This window comes from Eptatretus burgeri, chromosome 13 (genome assembly GCF_056783735.1).
Source record: "Eptatretus burgeri isolate ZD-2024b chromosome 13, Ebu_testis_v1, whole genome shotgun sequence".
Taxonomy (NCBI): domain Eukaryota; kingdom Metazoa; phylum Chordata; class Myxini; order Myxiniformes; family Myxinidae; genus Eptatretus; species Eptatretus burgeri.
Window position 1 is genome coordinate 76,678,764 of NC_140973.1, and position 14,599 is coordinate 76,693,362.

Consider the following 14,599-nt stretch of genomic DNA (forward strand, 5'->3'; position numbering starts at 1 on the left):
AACGTATGTTTACTCACCAACGACGTTATGTTGACAGTCAAACGGTGCCCAACTGGCTGACCCACCCCGGTACAGTGTTCATGAAACGCCCGGTACGACAAAGCAAGTATGAACCGCTGGTGGAGGGGGTCGAACTCATTGACACTAATCCAGAGTATGCTCATGTCAGGCTCCCGGATGGCAGGGAGACCACTGTGTCGGTTCGCCATCTGGCTCCCGCCGGTACTCCTCCCGCCGGTACACCACCTCCTGGCTCTCCTCCTTCTGACATTTCCCCCCCAGGAACTCCGCCAGGCGACGGGGCTGCCGTGTTCCCCCCGAGAGCGATCGAGGAGTCATCTCCGGCACAAGTCGAGGCTCACCAAGAGGATCGGGAGTCTCCCTCAAGTGAAACTGCCGTTTACTCCCGGAGAGGTCGACGAATAAGGCCCCCTCGACGACTCAATCTGTAAAGGGGATTATCGGCATTCTCGCTGCTCATGCTCCTATATGCCCATTATATCATATATCGATGCTCATTTCCATGCTCCTACAACTCAAAATAATCACTGCTTGGCATGTATGCTCCTGTAGATCTATTAGTCCGCGTTGCTTGAAATGTATACTCCTATAGAGCTAAAGCAATCATGGTGTGTAAGATGGGCCCCTAGTTACATTTTAAAGGTGAGGAGAATGTGGTGAATTAACGTGAATCAAGGGACATGACGCGGGATCACATGTTGTGCGTCTCGCGTATAAGGGGATGTCTCTCTGCGGCACGAGTGATTGTCCCCGGGGCATTGCTATTGACATCGGCTGTCCACTTGATGCTCGTTAACTGAAGGTGCTCATTGACTGGTGAGAATGGAGATTATATCGAACTCCGTGCTTACGCGGATTAGTCTGCAATGGTTAACTGCACATGTATACGTTTCTGCTTATGTACTCCTAGCTGAACCTGTATTTCCTGGTGTGTCCACAGAAGCGGCTCCAATCAAATGGAATAAAGCCTAAACTCTGAAGGTTCATCTCTCGCTCTCATTTCAATGAGAATTCCTCGACCGTTTTGCAGCTGGTTCATCACTAGCAACAGTTTTCCTCTTGGAAGCCATGGTTAGAAATCATTAATGGCAATAATAACCAAAAACAAAGGAATTTATTACAATTCCACGGAACACGCAGGGTTGATGCGGAGATAACTACAGTACAGTACTGTACGTGCTGTCTACGTGTCTCGGTTAACACCTGCACAGCAGTGGCACTGCTGATTTACAATTTTATGAATAAAGTCAAAAAAGTGTAAGGCCCTAGTAGGGGTCCTCAAATATTATTGGTCTGAATGGATAATCGTCAGAGGTCATGAACACATAATTAGGAGCACATGGAATAGAAGAACATGAGAGGGGATTAACTCAGGAATAATTTATCAGCTAAATTAGCACCATGCTATCAATCCATTGACAGAGGATTAGGATTAGCTCCATGGCTCTGCTCTCCAGACTGACCAGACTAAAGGCCCGGTCACACCTTGACGTTTTAGCCAACGTATGCCGATTTTTGAATTTTTTTTCTAAAACGCTGGCACACGTTGAATACGTTATGGGTAAGTTTTGATAACATTGAGAGCACGCTGAAAAACACTGCCATACGTCGTTGTACGTTGGCTTTAAACGTTGTACTTTTCGGTTGTCCTCAAATTTTTTCATGCTTGAAATTTCACGACGTATGCCGGCGTATGACTCACACGTTCCGCTATGCTGGCCACAAGTTGTATGCACGGTCTGCGATCATTGACAGACGTCAACACATGCTACTTGTAAGTTAATCATAAGTTGAGACACGCCGAGGTAATGTTTAGCGTACCCAAAACTTATTTCTAACCTATGATTAACGTGTTGTTGGCACGTTACGCGATCATTGCCACACATCGACAGACGTTACTTTTAAGTTACTCATAGGCTGAAAGACGTCGGTATAATGGATCGTCCTTGCGTCAGCGTCCACGGCCACGGCCAGGACACTTATTTGCAGCATTCTTCAAACTTTTCTTCGGCATGACGAGGATGTTCACACTTCGATGTCTAGCTTGGCTATGATTCCAATTGTCCATCGGCAGCGTCTATTTAAAATAGTCGAGTTTGAGCGTTTTAACACGTTCAGAAGAAACGCTTAAAATTTCCAAACCCCAGCGTCAAAAAACAAAGGCGAGTGACAGCAATTTAAATCGTTCATTGTAAACAATGAAAATAGTTGAATGGTACCGTTTAAAAGTCGTTGAGTGTAAAAAAAAAAATCCAATTGTTGAGCGCAAGCGTCTACTTTCAATAGTGGGGTTTGAGCGATTTAGCACGTTCAATAGAAACGATTAAAATTTCCGAGCGCCAGCGTCAAAAAACAAAGGCGAGTGACAGCAATTTAAATCGTTCATTGTAAAGAAAGAAAATAGGTGAGTGGTACCTTTTAAAAGTCGTTGAGTGTAAAAAAAATCCAATTGTTGAGCGCAAGCGTCTACTTTCAATCGTGGAGATGCAGCCATTTAAATCATTGAGTGGCAGCCTATGAACCTACCCGTGGACACGCGGACGCAAGGACGATCCATCATAACCCACACCCTCCCCCTCACACTCACCTACTACTGCCAACATGAACAAAATACTACTAATACTAATACTAATACTAATACTAATACTGTTACCGCTGACATGGACATCGACTCAAAAAGGAACTCGAAAACACTGTTGGGTTCCCCTTTTATATACCAATTCCCAAAACCGCTGGGAACACGTCTTTATATGGCAGTTGTAAGCTAGAAACACATTCATTTTTTTTTTTTTGTCGACCGGATGACGTCATTGGAATACGTCTACATACGTCGATGTGTGTTGGGACTACGTAAAGAATTGGTTCAAAGCATGTCAAACATAAGTTAGAAATAAGTTTCGCGTAAAAAAGACATTACCGCGACATGTTTCGACTTATGAGTAGCTTATAAGTAGCGTTTGTGGACGTGTGTAAGCGTCCACATATCGTGTGTAAAACTTATCCCCATCGCATGCGGAACGTGTGTCATACGCCGAGTACGTCGTAAAATTTTGAACATGTTTAAAATTTCTTGACGTACTCTACTTACTACGACGTATGATAGCATACTTTAGCGTTCTACTCACGTATACCAAACTTACTCATACCGTATTTGACGTGCCCCAACGTTTTAGACACATTTTTCTTAGGTCGGCATATGCTGGCAAGATCGCCAAGGTGTGACCGCGATGTTGTCACTTCCATTTCTACGGCAGTTATGATTCGAATCGTTGTGCGTCAGCCTTTTAATAGGCTACGTCACGACATCGTCGGCGATGCGTGCAACGCGCTATGCCTAAGTTAGACTATCGTTGGGCATAGGTTGTGTAGGCCAACAACAGGTTCAGCATTCGTTGGTATAAGTTATCTATAACACAACGAAATGTTCTGTGTCCATTACTAATATGTTATGCATACGACCAACTCGTTATGAATACGTCCGAATCTTAAAAAAAAAACATCAAAAGTTCAACGTCAGCCAGCGTTTTACATACATTTTAATACGTTGCCATCGCTGGCTAAAACGTCAAGGTGTGACCGGCCTTAAGAAACCATTTTGGCATGGCTTTAATGATTAATCGCTGGGGGAGATTAAAATTGGTAAAGGTCTCTTAGATCGGCAGAATTAACAATTCCGACAGGACATGGCAGATTATTTATATATGGGCAACTTTCACGATTTTTCCAGGAGTTTCAAGGCCTTGAACAAGATTTCCAGGACTTGAAAATGCTCTTTTCATTTTTCCAGGAATTTCAAGGAGATTCAAGGATTATGCGAACCCCGTAAAGGGTTTAGTTCAGACCCTTATTGTCCACATATGTACAGTAAAGCACCGCATATTTTAGAGGTTAGATTTCAGAAGACCTCGCTGAAATAAAAATATGCAAGTATGATAACTGTATATATAAACTACAATTAAAACGAGTATCAAAGCACTTGAGAAAATCTCAACATTATTGATTAAATATGACGGATGAATGCCGGTAACACTGGTGGTCACACCGATGTATTTGTAAACGTAGCCGGTAAAAATTCAGGTCACACTGATCATGGAAAACAAAATGGAAACGGAGAGTCGAAAGGGTCGTGTGTGTGTGTGTGTGTGTGTGTGTGTGTGTGTGTGTGTGTGTGTGTGTGTGTGTGTGTGTGTGTGTGTGTGTGTGTGTGTGTGTGTGTGTGTGTGTGTGTGTGTGTGTGTGTGCGCGCGCGCTTAGTCAACGCGTGTCAAGACACGTATATGGCTGTAAAATGCTTACATGCCGTCAGCTTCCATTACCTGGGAGGCAGGAAAGGAATGAGGAAGAATGAGGGAGAATGAGGGAGAATGAGGGAGAATGAGGGAGAATGAGGGAGAATGAGGGAGAATGAGGGAGAATGAGGGAGGGCGGGAAAACGAGGGTGTGACGATTGATGATCACTGCGTTGGAACTTAGAGCTGTTAAAACAAAGTCGTAAAGGCATCATGGAAAGTCGCAAATCGTTCACATTCCAACCATCCATGCATGAGCGAATATTTAATTGATGTAAAAAGGTACATCGGTCACGAGTGAATTCGACATTCGAGAGGTCGGCACTTGCAAGGCACTACTGCATTGGGAAGGGTCTAAACAAATCTCCTTCTTCTCCTTCTCTTCAATTTATAAGTGGTGAGGTCCAACAGTACCAATCTTCTGCCCTGCGTTGCACACAATACTCCACTTCCCTCTGTCCTCAGCCAACTCTCTAACCACCACCAAATTATTGATATCTCTCTTCATGCACTCTTCCCATCTCAACTGTGGTCTACCTCTTTTCCTCAACATAACTTCTCTCTTTGCCATTCTCTCCACCCCCCCCCCCCATCCGCTAAACGTGACCAGCCCACCTCAGCTGGCTTTTTACCAATCTACCAGTCAAGCTCATTTTCCTCATTCGTCCCCATCAATCTCCCCGTCAAGCTCTAACAGCGCCTGAATGGGTGTGAGGGTTGTGGAGTAGCGGTTGAAACCTGATGACTCCATCTTTGCTCTTTGCTTCTTCGGGTTCCTTTTTGGTCTTCCTTTTCATTGCATAACAATCTCTTCCAACAGTTCATCCACCTTCTATCCACCCTCTTTATTCCCTCAATTAGACCTGGTGTTGGCTTAGCGGTTACAGTAAGGCCTAAGTCGCATTTGGCATGGCGGCCGTAGGGTCTACAAAATCTACGGCCACTAGTAATTATAGGGCGGCCACAGTATTTCCACGGTCACGCAATGCAGCAGTCACATATGTTTTTATTTTTCGGGGAGCCGCACAGGGTATTTAGAAATTGTGGAGACCGAAAACGTGGGAGTGCCGTTCGGTCTTTGATTTGATGTCGCACAGTGACCTGAGGGCGTCCCTGCGGCGGCCATAGAATTTAAGGCAGACGCAAGGTAGCCTCAAGGTGACCGCAGGGGGGCCCTAAGGCGAACGTGCGGCCAGACGGACAGTAACGAGTGGGTATATATACCAGTTTTTTTTTACTGAAATAAAAATATAACAGTTCAGAATATACCAGTATATATATAACTGAATATACTATAACTATAATATTGTGACGTCCACGGGACTTGAACAGTCCCGCCAACGTAGAATGAGCCGAAACGATGGAGGGGATTTATTTGTTTATAACCCAAACATGGCGGTTCTAATCGCTCTACCGCAAACGGGACGAGGAAGGTGGCACGAGTCACTTTTCACTGAGTTGATGATGTTTATTTGTTTTTTTTATAATTACCAGAAATAACAAGACTCAGCAAGAAGAGGGATCCGGGGCGATTCGACGGGATGGTGTGGGATCGGGAGTGGGGAAAAACACAGACAATTCCAATGAATATACAGTTCTCAATCCCTCTAAGGCGCCAAACACAAACACACACACACACACACACACACACACACACACACACACACACACACACACACACACAAAACGTAGCTATCTCTGGTGGTCAGGCTGGACCGTGGTGTGGACGCAACTGTCCCTGGATCGGCGCCGGACGAGCCGGCCTTGCTCTCGCCAGGGGGGGGGGCAGCAGAAACCGCGGTGCTGTCGACCTCCTGGTCCTGGCCCAAGTCCGCCCACAGCCGCCAGGGAACCAGCTCCCCCGCCAAGCCGCGAGCAGGAGAGGGAGGCAGGTCCGCCCGCTGCCCGACCCCGTACTCCGAGTCAGCAGAACCCCAGAGCCAACCGAGGCGAGGAACGAGGCTCGGCAAGGCTCCCAGACACGATCAAAAGCACGATCGACTCAGCACAGCAACCAGGACGCTCTCTGCCGCCACAGCTTCCACACCAAAAAAACACGATCGTTCTGGTTGTAAACTTCTTCTTCCTTTTCGACCCCGAACAGAACCTTTTTATCCTTCTGTCCTCGTCACTTCAATCGAGCCGTTTATTGGCCCACCGCCATCGCCTTCCGCCAATCATGATCACGGGGCGGAGCCATCCGCTGCACTGTCCTGTGACGTCACGGCCAGTCTCCAGAGAATACCAAAAAGGGGTTTACGCAGACACACTTACCCTATCCCGTGTCCCTATCTAATTACGTGACAATTATCATCTCCCCCCTTGAAGAAATGAACATTTACGAGACAACTTATCACCACTGGATTGCGACTTATTACATCGAGATCCTGGTAAACTCGAACAGCATGGCATACCTAATTAAACATCCTAATTACCCTTTGAATGCATACCCCCCCTCAAACGTAACAATATATATATATATATATATATATATATATATATATATATATATATATATATATATATATATATATATAACTGAATATACCAGTTCGGAGTACCGTATAGGCAAACACCTATACTCTGATCTCTAGCGGTAGCGCACGGTGGACGCACGGTCGATGCAGACTGCCACAGAGGCCGTACGTAGGACGCACGGCAGGCGTAGGGGAACCGTGCGTCGACCCTGCGTTGCCCACAGGTAGTCACACAGACTGCAAGGCCGAACACATTTTGTACATTGAACACAGGGACGCCTTAGGACTACCCTACGGCGACCGTGGAAATGGTACGGCCGCCGTAATTTTTTTGGGGGGTTGGCAAAATTCATTTTTCATTGATAAGAGCCTCCGGCAGCCGCACGAATAACGCAAGCCCACCGCAGGCCCTACGTACGGTCGACGTGGAACACATCTACGTCACAGCTTGGCTTGTCGAATTGCTGCGGCCAACGTAGAAATGAAAAAAGTTATAACTCCGCGCTTTAATTCCACGGCGACCCCTACGGCCTGTAAAATATCGCCATACGGCGTAGGGCCACCCTGAGGCCACCTCAGAAACTCTGCGGCCGCCGCACGTTTCTGTCAATTCAGGGGGGGTACGGCTGCCGTATCCTAGCCGTAGAGCAAATGTGACTTAGGCCTATGGAGGCTGGCTTGGGACCATAGGGTCCTGAGTTTGAGCCCCTATTGGCAATTGAATTAACACCAGGTGGGTTGACTCAGACAGTCATCCTTTCAAGGTCAGCAAAATGAGTACCAGCGTGCTGGTAACAGAGGCATTGCATCAGTGCACAGCCGTGCCCTCAGAAAAATGATGCAGCCAAGTAGCCACAGGCTGCATACGAATTTAAAAAGAAAATTCCCTTAATCATGATTGTACTTTTACTCGCAGGAAGGTAGACCTGCAACCTCTATTGTTGTGTTTCTGTCAGTACAACCATACCCAGAGTGTAAAGGAAGGCCAACGTTACACAAGACACTCGAGCTTTCCCTTTCAATTTCCTTTACATTGTCACGTCATAAGCTCATAAATGCAATATGCTTCCGTAACAAGATGTTTAATCTGCAAATGGGAGAAAGGTTCTAAACTCAACTGTGTTGTTACAACTTAACCCTAAGTCACCCAATGTAAAGCCATGGTTTATTTATAATAGAAAGATATGGGGAGAAGAGGTGGACGGAATGCGGGGAACAGAACAAACCAAGCGAGTCAACAGACAAATCTGGATGTGGGGACACGCAAACGTATTTACAGTGATGAAGAAATAAATAAACCTAACCCCTCGAAGCACCAAAGACCACACTCAGACTAAACAATGAAGAAAGAAGGCGAGGACTTAACAGGAATGAAGCAGATGGTGTGCAGGGTGATGGTGCAGCTCGGGGACAGGAAGGATGGCCAAAGTGATGCAGTGAAGGGGAAGGATTGTGAGGCAGCTTCTACATTTCAAGAGAGAGCGGTCCTCTATGTTCTGATGACGAAGCAGAGCCGGAGACAAAGAAAGCCAACAAGACAAAAAGCGAGAGACAGAATGATCTTCTTCTCCAAGGTCCCACTTCCAACTTCCGTTACGTGCATCCGCAGACAGCCCTCTTGGACCACCTTCGCCTGTGGCAGGTCCCATCATTGGCTGCCGCTTGCTTGTGGGAGGTACCATCCTCAGGGCCGTCCCACCCCGCAGGATGGCTCCAATAAGCAAAATATATTCTACCCCTTCCGTTCCCTACAGCGCATCTTGCCACCATGGCTTGCACACAAGTGCCGACAGTATATATTGGTGTCCTTTTAAAGTTAGTAGTGCTTTCTCGTGAACTTTTGTGCCCAATTCATCACCTGGCCTCACCTGCATAGAAGATTTATGTTATTCCGAGCTATCCTGTCAGAAAAATAAATACGCTGCCTCCTCAGCGTCACATGTAACAAGATGACTTACTCTAACATTTTCCCCGTTTACAAAACAAATCTATGCCACGTGAATTACACGGAACATACTACACTTACGAGAGATCCCCCACCCCCACTTCTACATTATTTTTGTTAGGATTAGAGTTCGTTTGTATTAAGCATGACGTGTTATTTTACAGGTGCTATGCAGTTCTACCACGATACACTTCCAAATGTAAGAGCGTTCTGGAGAGGATGTAAGAAGGTCACATGATATTTTTGGGAGGGTTACGAGGGAGACCCAAGAGTATGAGTGACTGGACTTCTTCGAGAGGGTTATTGAGAAAGTAGATGGGAGGGTTTGCAACACGATCCTTTCCGAGAGAGCGTGGGTGGGTGGTACCAGCGAAGGATTTTGGAGGCATCTAAAATACACTGGAGTTTTTGTTTCAAAGTTTCTATTCAAGAAAACAATGATGATAAATGTTTAGAGAAACCAAATTTATTCATTAAACCAAACATGAAGCTCTATTTCAGTGGAACTTGAAGGAGACAAGACACCAACATCACCGACCTCAAAGTCAATAATAAGATCATAGTCTAGATAGTGAGACAGTTGGAACATTGAGCAACGAGTTCTCAAGAAATTTCACCACTGAAAACATAAATTATTCAAACACTGAAAGGATATGACCTCCTGAATATGTAGGCCTTGGTTTGTCAGTAAAGCTGGTGTGATGAAGCAGCTAAATATCCTCAACTCCAGAAAAGCACCTGGCTCTGAAGGCATACCGCCATGGGTCCAAAAGATAATAGTACCAGAAGTAACACCCATCCTGATAAACAAACATCAGTCATCAATGGAGAAGCGATACAAACCTTACCAGTGGAGAAAAGCCAACATCTGCCCCATCTTCAAGAAGGGGCCAACATCTGCCCCATCTTTTGGGTTAATGACTTCCTCCACTCTCGTAGCAAACATGTAGCTCTCAATGGAATCCTTTTATCTCCTCTGCCTCAAGACTGGAGTGCCACAAGGCAGTGTTTTGGGCCCAGTCCTATTCTTCACAAATAATCTCTCTGGAAAATCCCCTTTATCGATTTTCTGATGACCCCAACCTCTGCCATGACCTCCCTCATCCTTCAGACAGATAGGCAGCAGCCACTTCCCTCTCTTTAGACCTTGAAAATTTTCACAAACTAGTCAAACACTTGAAATAAGTCTTTCAATCCTGACAAAACGCACGCACGCACGCACACCAAACCCTCCCATCTACTTTCTCAATAACCCTCTCGAAGAAGTCCAGTCACTCAAACTCTTGGGTCTCGCTCTCAGCCATGATTTTCTTGTCAAACCACATTTCAAACTTGGCCTCCAAAGCCAGTCACCAACTGGGCATTCTCTGTCATGTAAGGCACACCTGAACTCACATCTACCAACAAGACTTTCATCCACAGCTTGATGGAATACTGCTCGCCCCTTTGGACTGGCACCCCTTGTCTCACACCTTGCTCAGCTTGATGTTACCTGCATCCCTTGTTTGTCTGTCTCTGTCTATTTTGTCCCTCAGCCCTGCTGTTAGCATTTCCTCCTCCTCTTCCTGCTGTTCCTTTTGTTATGTTGTGGACTGATCCCTTGTGTTCTCGCTCTTCCACGAGCCTCGACTCTGTATACAACCAGAACTGCACTCTTCGACATCGCGACGTCGACAGATGTGCCTCCACCCACATTATTACATCATTATACATACCTGTACTAAGTTTGATTCAAATATCACATTTTTACCTCACATGACATTTGACCTTTGACCTCTTGACCCCATAATCTAATCAGTTTATGTATACATCATTATACGTACTTGCACCAAGTTTGACTTACGGTAGATCCCTTCAGACGTTCTCAAGGTATCGCGGTACCGACAATCTATAATGGACTCTGACCTTTGACCTTTTCACACCAAAATATAATCAGTTCATCCTTATGTCATTATAATATATTGTTACGGTTGTGGAAATTCACAGATCACCATTCAGGTTCCCCGAAGATCAGTTATGTCGATAAGTGTGTGTCCAGATAGATTTCCCCACCGATGTCTAACGGGATTTATTCGTGAGCCGGGCTGTGCATCTTAGAGGTAGTGTTATTCTTTCCTATCGTTACTTTAAACATCTCACCACCTTCGCCACAACTGCCAACATCTCCTTACCACCGTCGCCACAACCGCCAAAATCTCCTCACCACCTTAACCAACAACATCTCCTCACCACCTTCAACAAACGAACAACGTCACCTCACCTTCATCTCCACAAACGCCGCCATCTTTTCGCCAGCAACGGCATTCCACAAACGAACGGCATTTCCGCCGACAGACGCGAGGACTCCCTCGTTGGGGTGAGGGCCACGTCCGCTTTGTCCGCGTCCGCTTTGTCCGCGTCAGGACAACAAGATCGGATCAAAATGACAAAAGGGGTGGAGCCAGCAGGGGGTGAAGGGTCAGAGGTGAAAGAACAAACACCCCCCCCCCAACCCAATAAAAGGCGGGGCTGAGGCCCTGGGAGTTAAGTTCGTCTGGAGTCTGGGTTCGTGGTCCAGTCTGGGTTCATGGTTGAGTTCGTTCGGAGTCGAGCTCGGAGTGGAAGTCGGGGTTGAGGTCGGAGTGGAGCCTGGAGTCCAGCCAAGCCTGCAGTGCCGTGCAGAATTGTGGGTCGGTGGAGGCAGCCGGAGAGAAGTCGCCAGCCAGCGACATAACGGTCTGAGGTGATCGGGCCCCGGGACGGTCCGAGCGACGCTGAGGAGTGAACGGGCTCTGAAGAGAGCATCAACTCTAAAAGAGCAAGGCCCGTTCGCTCCTCTGAGGCGTCGTCGGCTAGGCCCGATTGACCAGGCCGCATGGCTGGGCCTGGACCAACTGAGCTGCCGCCACGCCAGCTGCCGTGTTGACGACGAGACATCGAGGGTCGCCAGCGAGTCACCACGAGGGTGGCAGGTAACCTGCACGGTCTCGTGGAGCTCCTTCGGTCTCCACAGCTCCGCGGAACATTAAAGGCATATGGGCCCTGTTCTTTCTTTTCTTTCTGGGTTTTTGCATGGAAGTCTGTGGTGCCTTGTCCACTAAGTAGAACTGTTAAGTGCCTGTACATTACATAATAAATAGACAAAGGCTGTAGGTCTTTTTGCTCGTGTCTTGTCCCTTATCCCCATTGCTTCATTGACTGCATACGTGTGAATAAATGTCATTGTTTGAATATACACTTGCTCGTTGCGACCCTTCCTCCATTGAGCTGCCGTAATTGCGTTCGGAATAATAGCTGGCTTTTAGTAGCCGATAAGATAATAGAGTCCGTCGGGGCTTGGCGATAATAAACCGCTCGGCAATCGCAAACGGCGCGAGCTGCTTAAAGCGGCTCGTGTCCGTACGGGTCCCGTCGAGGTGTAAATCCCCGGAATTTCTGTCTGCGCGAATACTTAGGTAAATCGACAATTCGGCGATCAACCCTGTTGCGCGTGGACAGAAGAGTTGGCTGATTTACGGTGTGGTTAAAAAAAAAAACACGCCCGTAGCTGGATTTTGGCGTTGATCCGAAAGCTACGACTGGATTGCCACGGTCGGTGGGCACGTGCGGCCGCGAATTAGCTAAAAGCGGTCGCCCGCACGGCGGAGAACCACAACAATATGTACCAAGTTTGACTTGGATCCCTTCAGCAGTTCTTCAGTTATGGCGGTAACGAAAACCGATGACGGCTGCATCGACGGACTGATGGACGACCTGTAAACAATGCCTCCGGTGACTTCATTAATAGAGGCATAAAAAAGGTGGGGAAAAGGCTGATCCAGGTAACTACAGAGGAGTGTCACTAACCAGGATGAGCACGACGTACTTGTAGACAAGGCCAAACAGTCCGCAATAAGCAATTCATATTGATGAAACAACACATAACTAGCTGCATTGAGAAGGGGGAAAGTGTCCATATAGCCTTCCTTGATTTTGGAAAAGCCTTCACTAATGTATCACACGAGAGACTTCTCATCAAACTACAAGCATACTGCATTCAAGGGTGCATTCTCAGATGGATAAGATACTTTCTTACCTCAATAACAGTCAGTCAGTCAGACTGTGTAACAGCTCCTGCTAAGAATCAACACCGATATGCTCAAGAGTTCACCAGGGAACTACAACTGGACCATTTGAGTTCCTTGTCCATATAAACAACCAGCCAGACAAACTATGTAGCACAGTTTCACTGTTTACTGATGATTGTGTGATCTACACCTCAGCAACTCCAAAGAAAGACAGGTACTTTAAGAAGATCTGAGAAGACTAGAGGAGTGGCAAAACAGATGGTCATTGTCCTTCAACCCAACCAAATGTGTCATGATGAGGATCTCCAAAAATACCCAACCACAGAATAGGAATTACACCTTTTGTGGCAATCTCCTACAGGAAGTATCGGTTGGCAGGATGACTAAGAGGAATGCACACTCGCCTCCAAGCTGTCGAGCCTGGGTTTGAATCCCGACCCAGATATAAATCGTTATTCCGGTGTTTCACAGGCAGTGCGATTCATCAATATGTATGCCGTCCCTCGGACGGACATCAAACTGGTCATCACATCTGCTGGTATTAGTTGGTGGACATTAAAGATCCCACGGTGTCCTTCGCGAAGAGTCGTTGAGTCATCGCAGGCACAATGGCCAAATTCCAAATTCCTGCCATAACCTACAGGGGGCATTGCATCAGCGGCGCAACCGCACCCTCCGCCAATGATGCCACCCCACAGCCTTGTGCTGCACTACAAAAGAAGAACAGGAAGTATCCTCATACACATACTTGGGAGTCAAAAGAGACACCAAACGAAGATGGGATGCATAACTCACAAGAGTTGCATCCAAAGCGAGTACACAACAATAGTTAGACTAATTTTGGAGTACACGAGCCCTGCATGGAACCCATACCATAAGGGTGACGTACATAAGCTTGAGGCTATCTCGAGGAAAGCCGCTTGTTTCTGTATGAATGATTATAAACAGAAAAGTAGTGTTTCTGAAATGCTGAAAGTGCGAAGGTGGGAAACACTTGAGAGGACAATGAAGAACTCTCTGCTTCACTTGATGTACCAAATCATCAATGGACAAATTGGAATCAAAATGGAAAGTGTGCTATAATTTACATGGGGTAAAACAGATCAACGAAAGGGATTATTCAGAAATTAAGGACGTTTCTATTGTTTAGCAACAATCATCAACACAACTGACAATGTTTGGAATGATATCAAACTAAACATCAACGCACTTGGCGAGTTAAACACAAACTGGTGCTCTTGTGCCCAAAATTACATTTGCTTTTCATTAAATAAGTAACTACTGTTTGTGTAAAATTTCAAAGAAGGTAGGGGTGGAGAGACAGGTGGTGCAGGGATTAGATGTGTTTCTACCGTTTCGCTTACCTTTGCACACACAGGGCACACCAGCTTGGATTTGTATTGGCCTTGAAAGAGGTCCACAATAAAGGAATCGTTCCTCAGCTTGTGCTGATTCCAGGCCTCATCTGCCACCATCTATTCAGGAGCACGATGGAACATATGCATACAAAGAAGAACCTGCATCACCATGCATTAGAGTCAATCCATATGAAGAAAAAATACCAAATACTGCATTGGAGTCATCAGGAGGAACCCGAATAAGTAAAGAGCAAAGGTGAAGTCATTAGGAGGAACCTGGATAAGTTTCAGCCTGGATAGAACCTGGATAGGATTCTGGTTTCAGCCACTACTCTTCTACCTTCAAACCCATCCAGGTGCAGCCAAGTGAGCCTTACAGAAAAAAAATTCTGCAATAATTCACATCCCCTGGACAGATAGAGAAAGAAAGATAAATAAAGAGTAAAAGAGATAACAGAAAAGA

The 14,599-nt window shown here is 46.2% G+C and overlaps 1 protein-coding gene across 4 annotated transcripts in view; it reads right to left on the reverse strand.

The window, feature by feature from the left end:
- Positions 1 to 14,599, reverse strand: part of USP19 (ubiquitin specific peptidase 19) — a 121,551-nt gene that overhangs the window by 38,294 nt on the left and 68,658 nt on the right. For all 4 annotated transcript variants that reach the window (XM_085853163.1, XM_085853166.1, XM_085853164.1 and 1 more), the window contains one exon: positions 14,143 to 14,253. In XM_085853163.1, the coding sequence (XP_085709289.1) occupies positions 14,143 to 14,253 (111 nt within the window). The remainder of the gene's footprint in view (positions 1 to 14,142; positions 14,254 to 14,599) is intronic.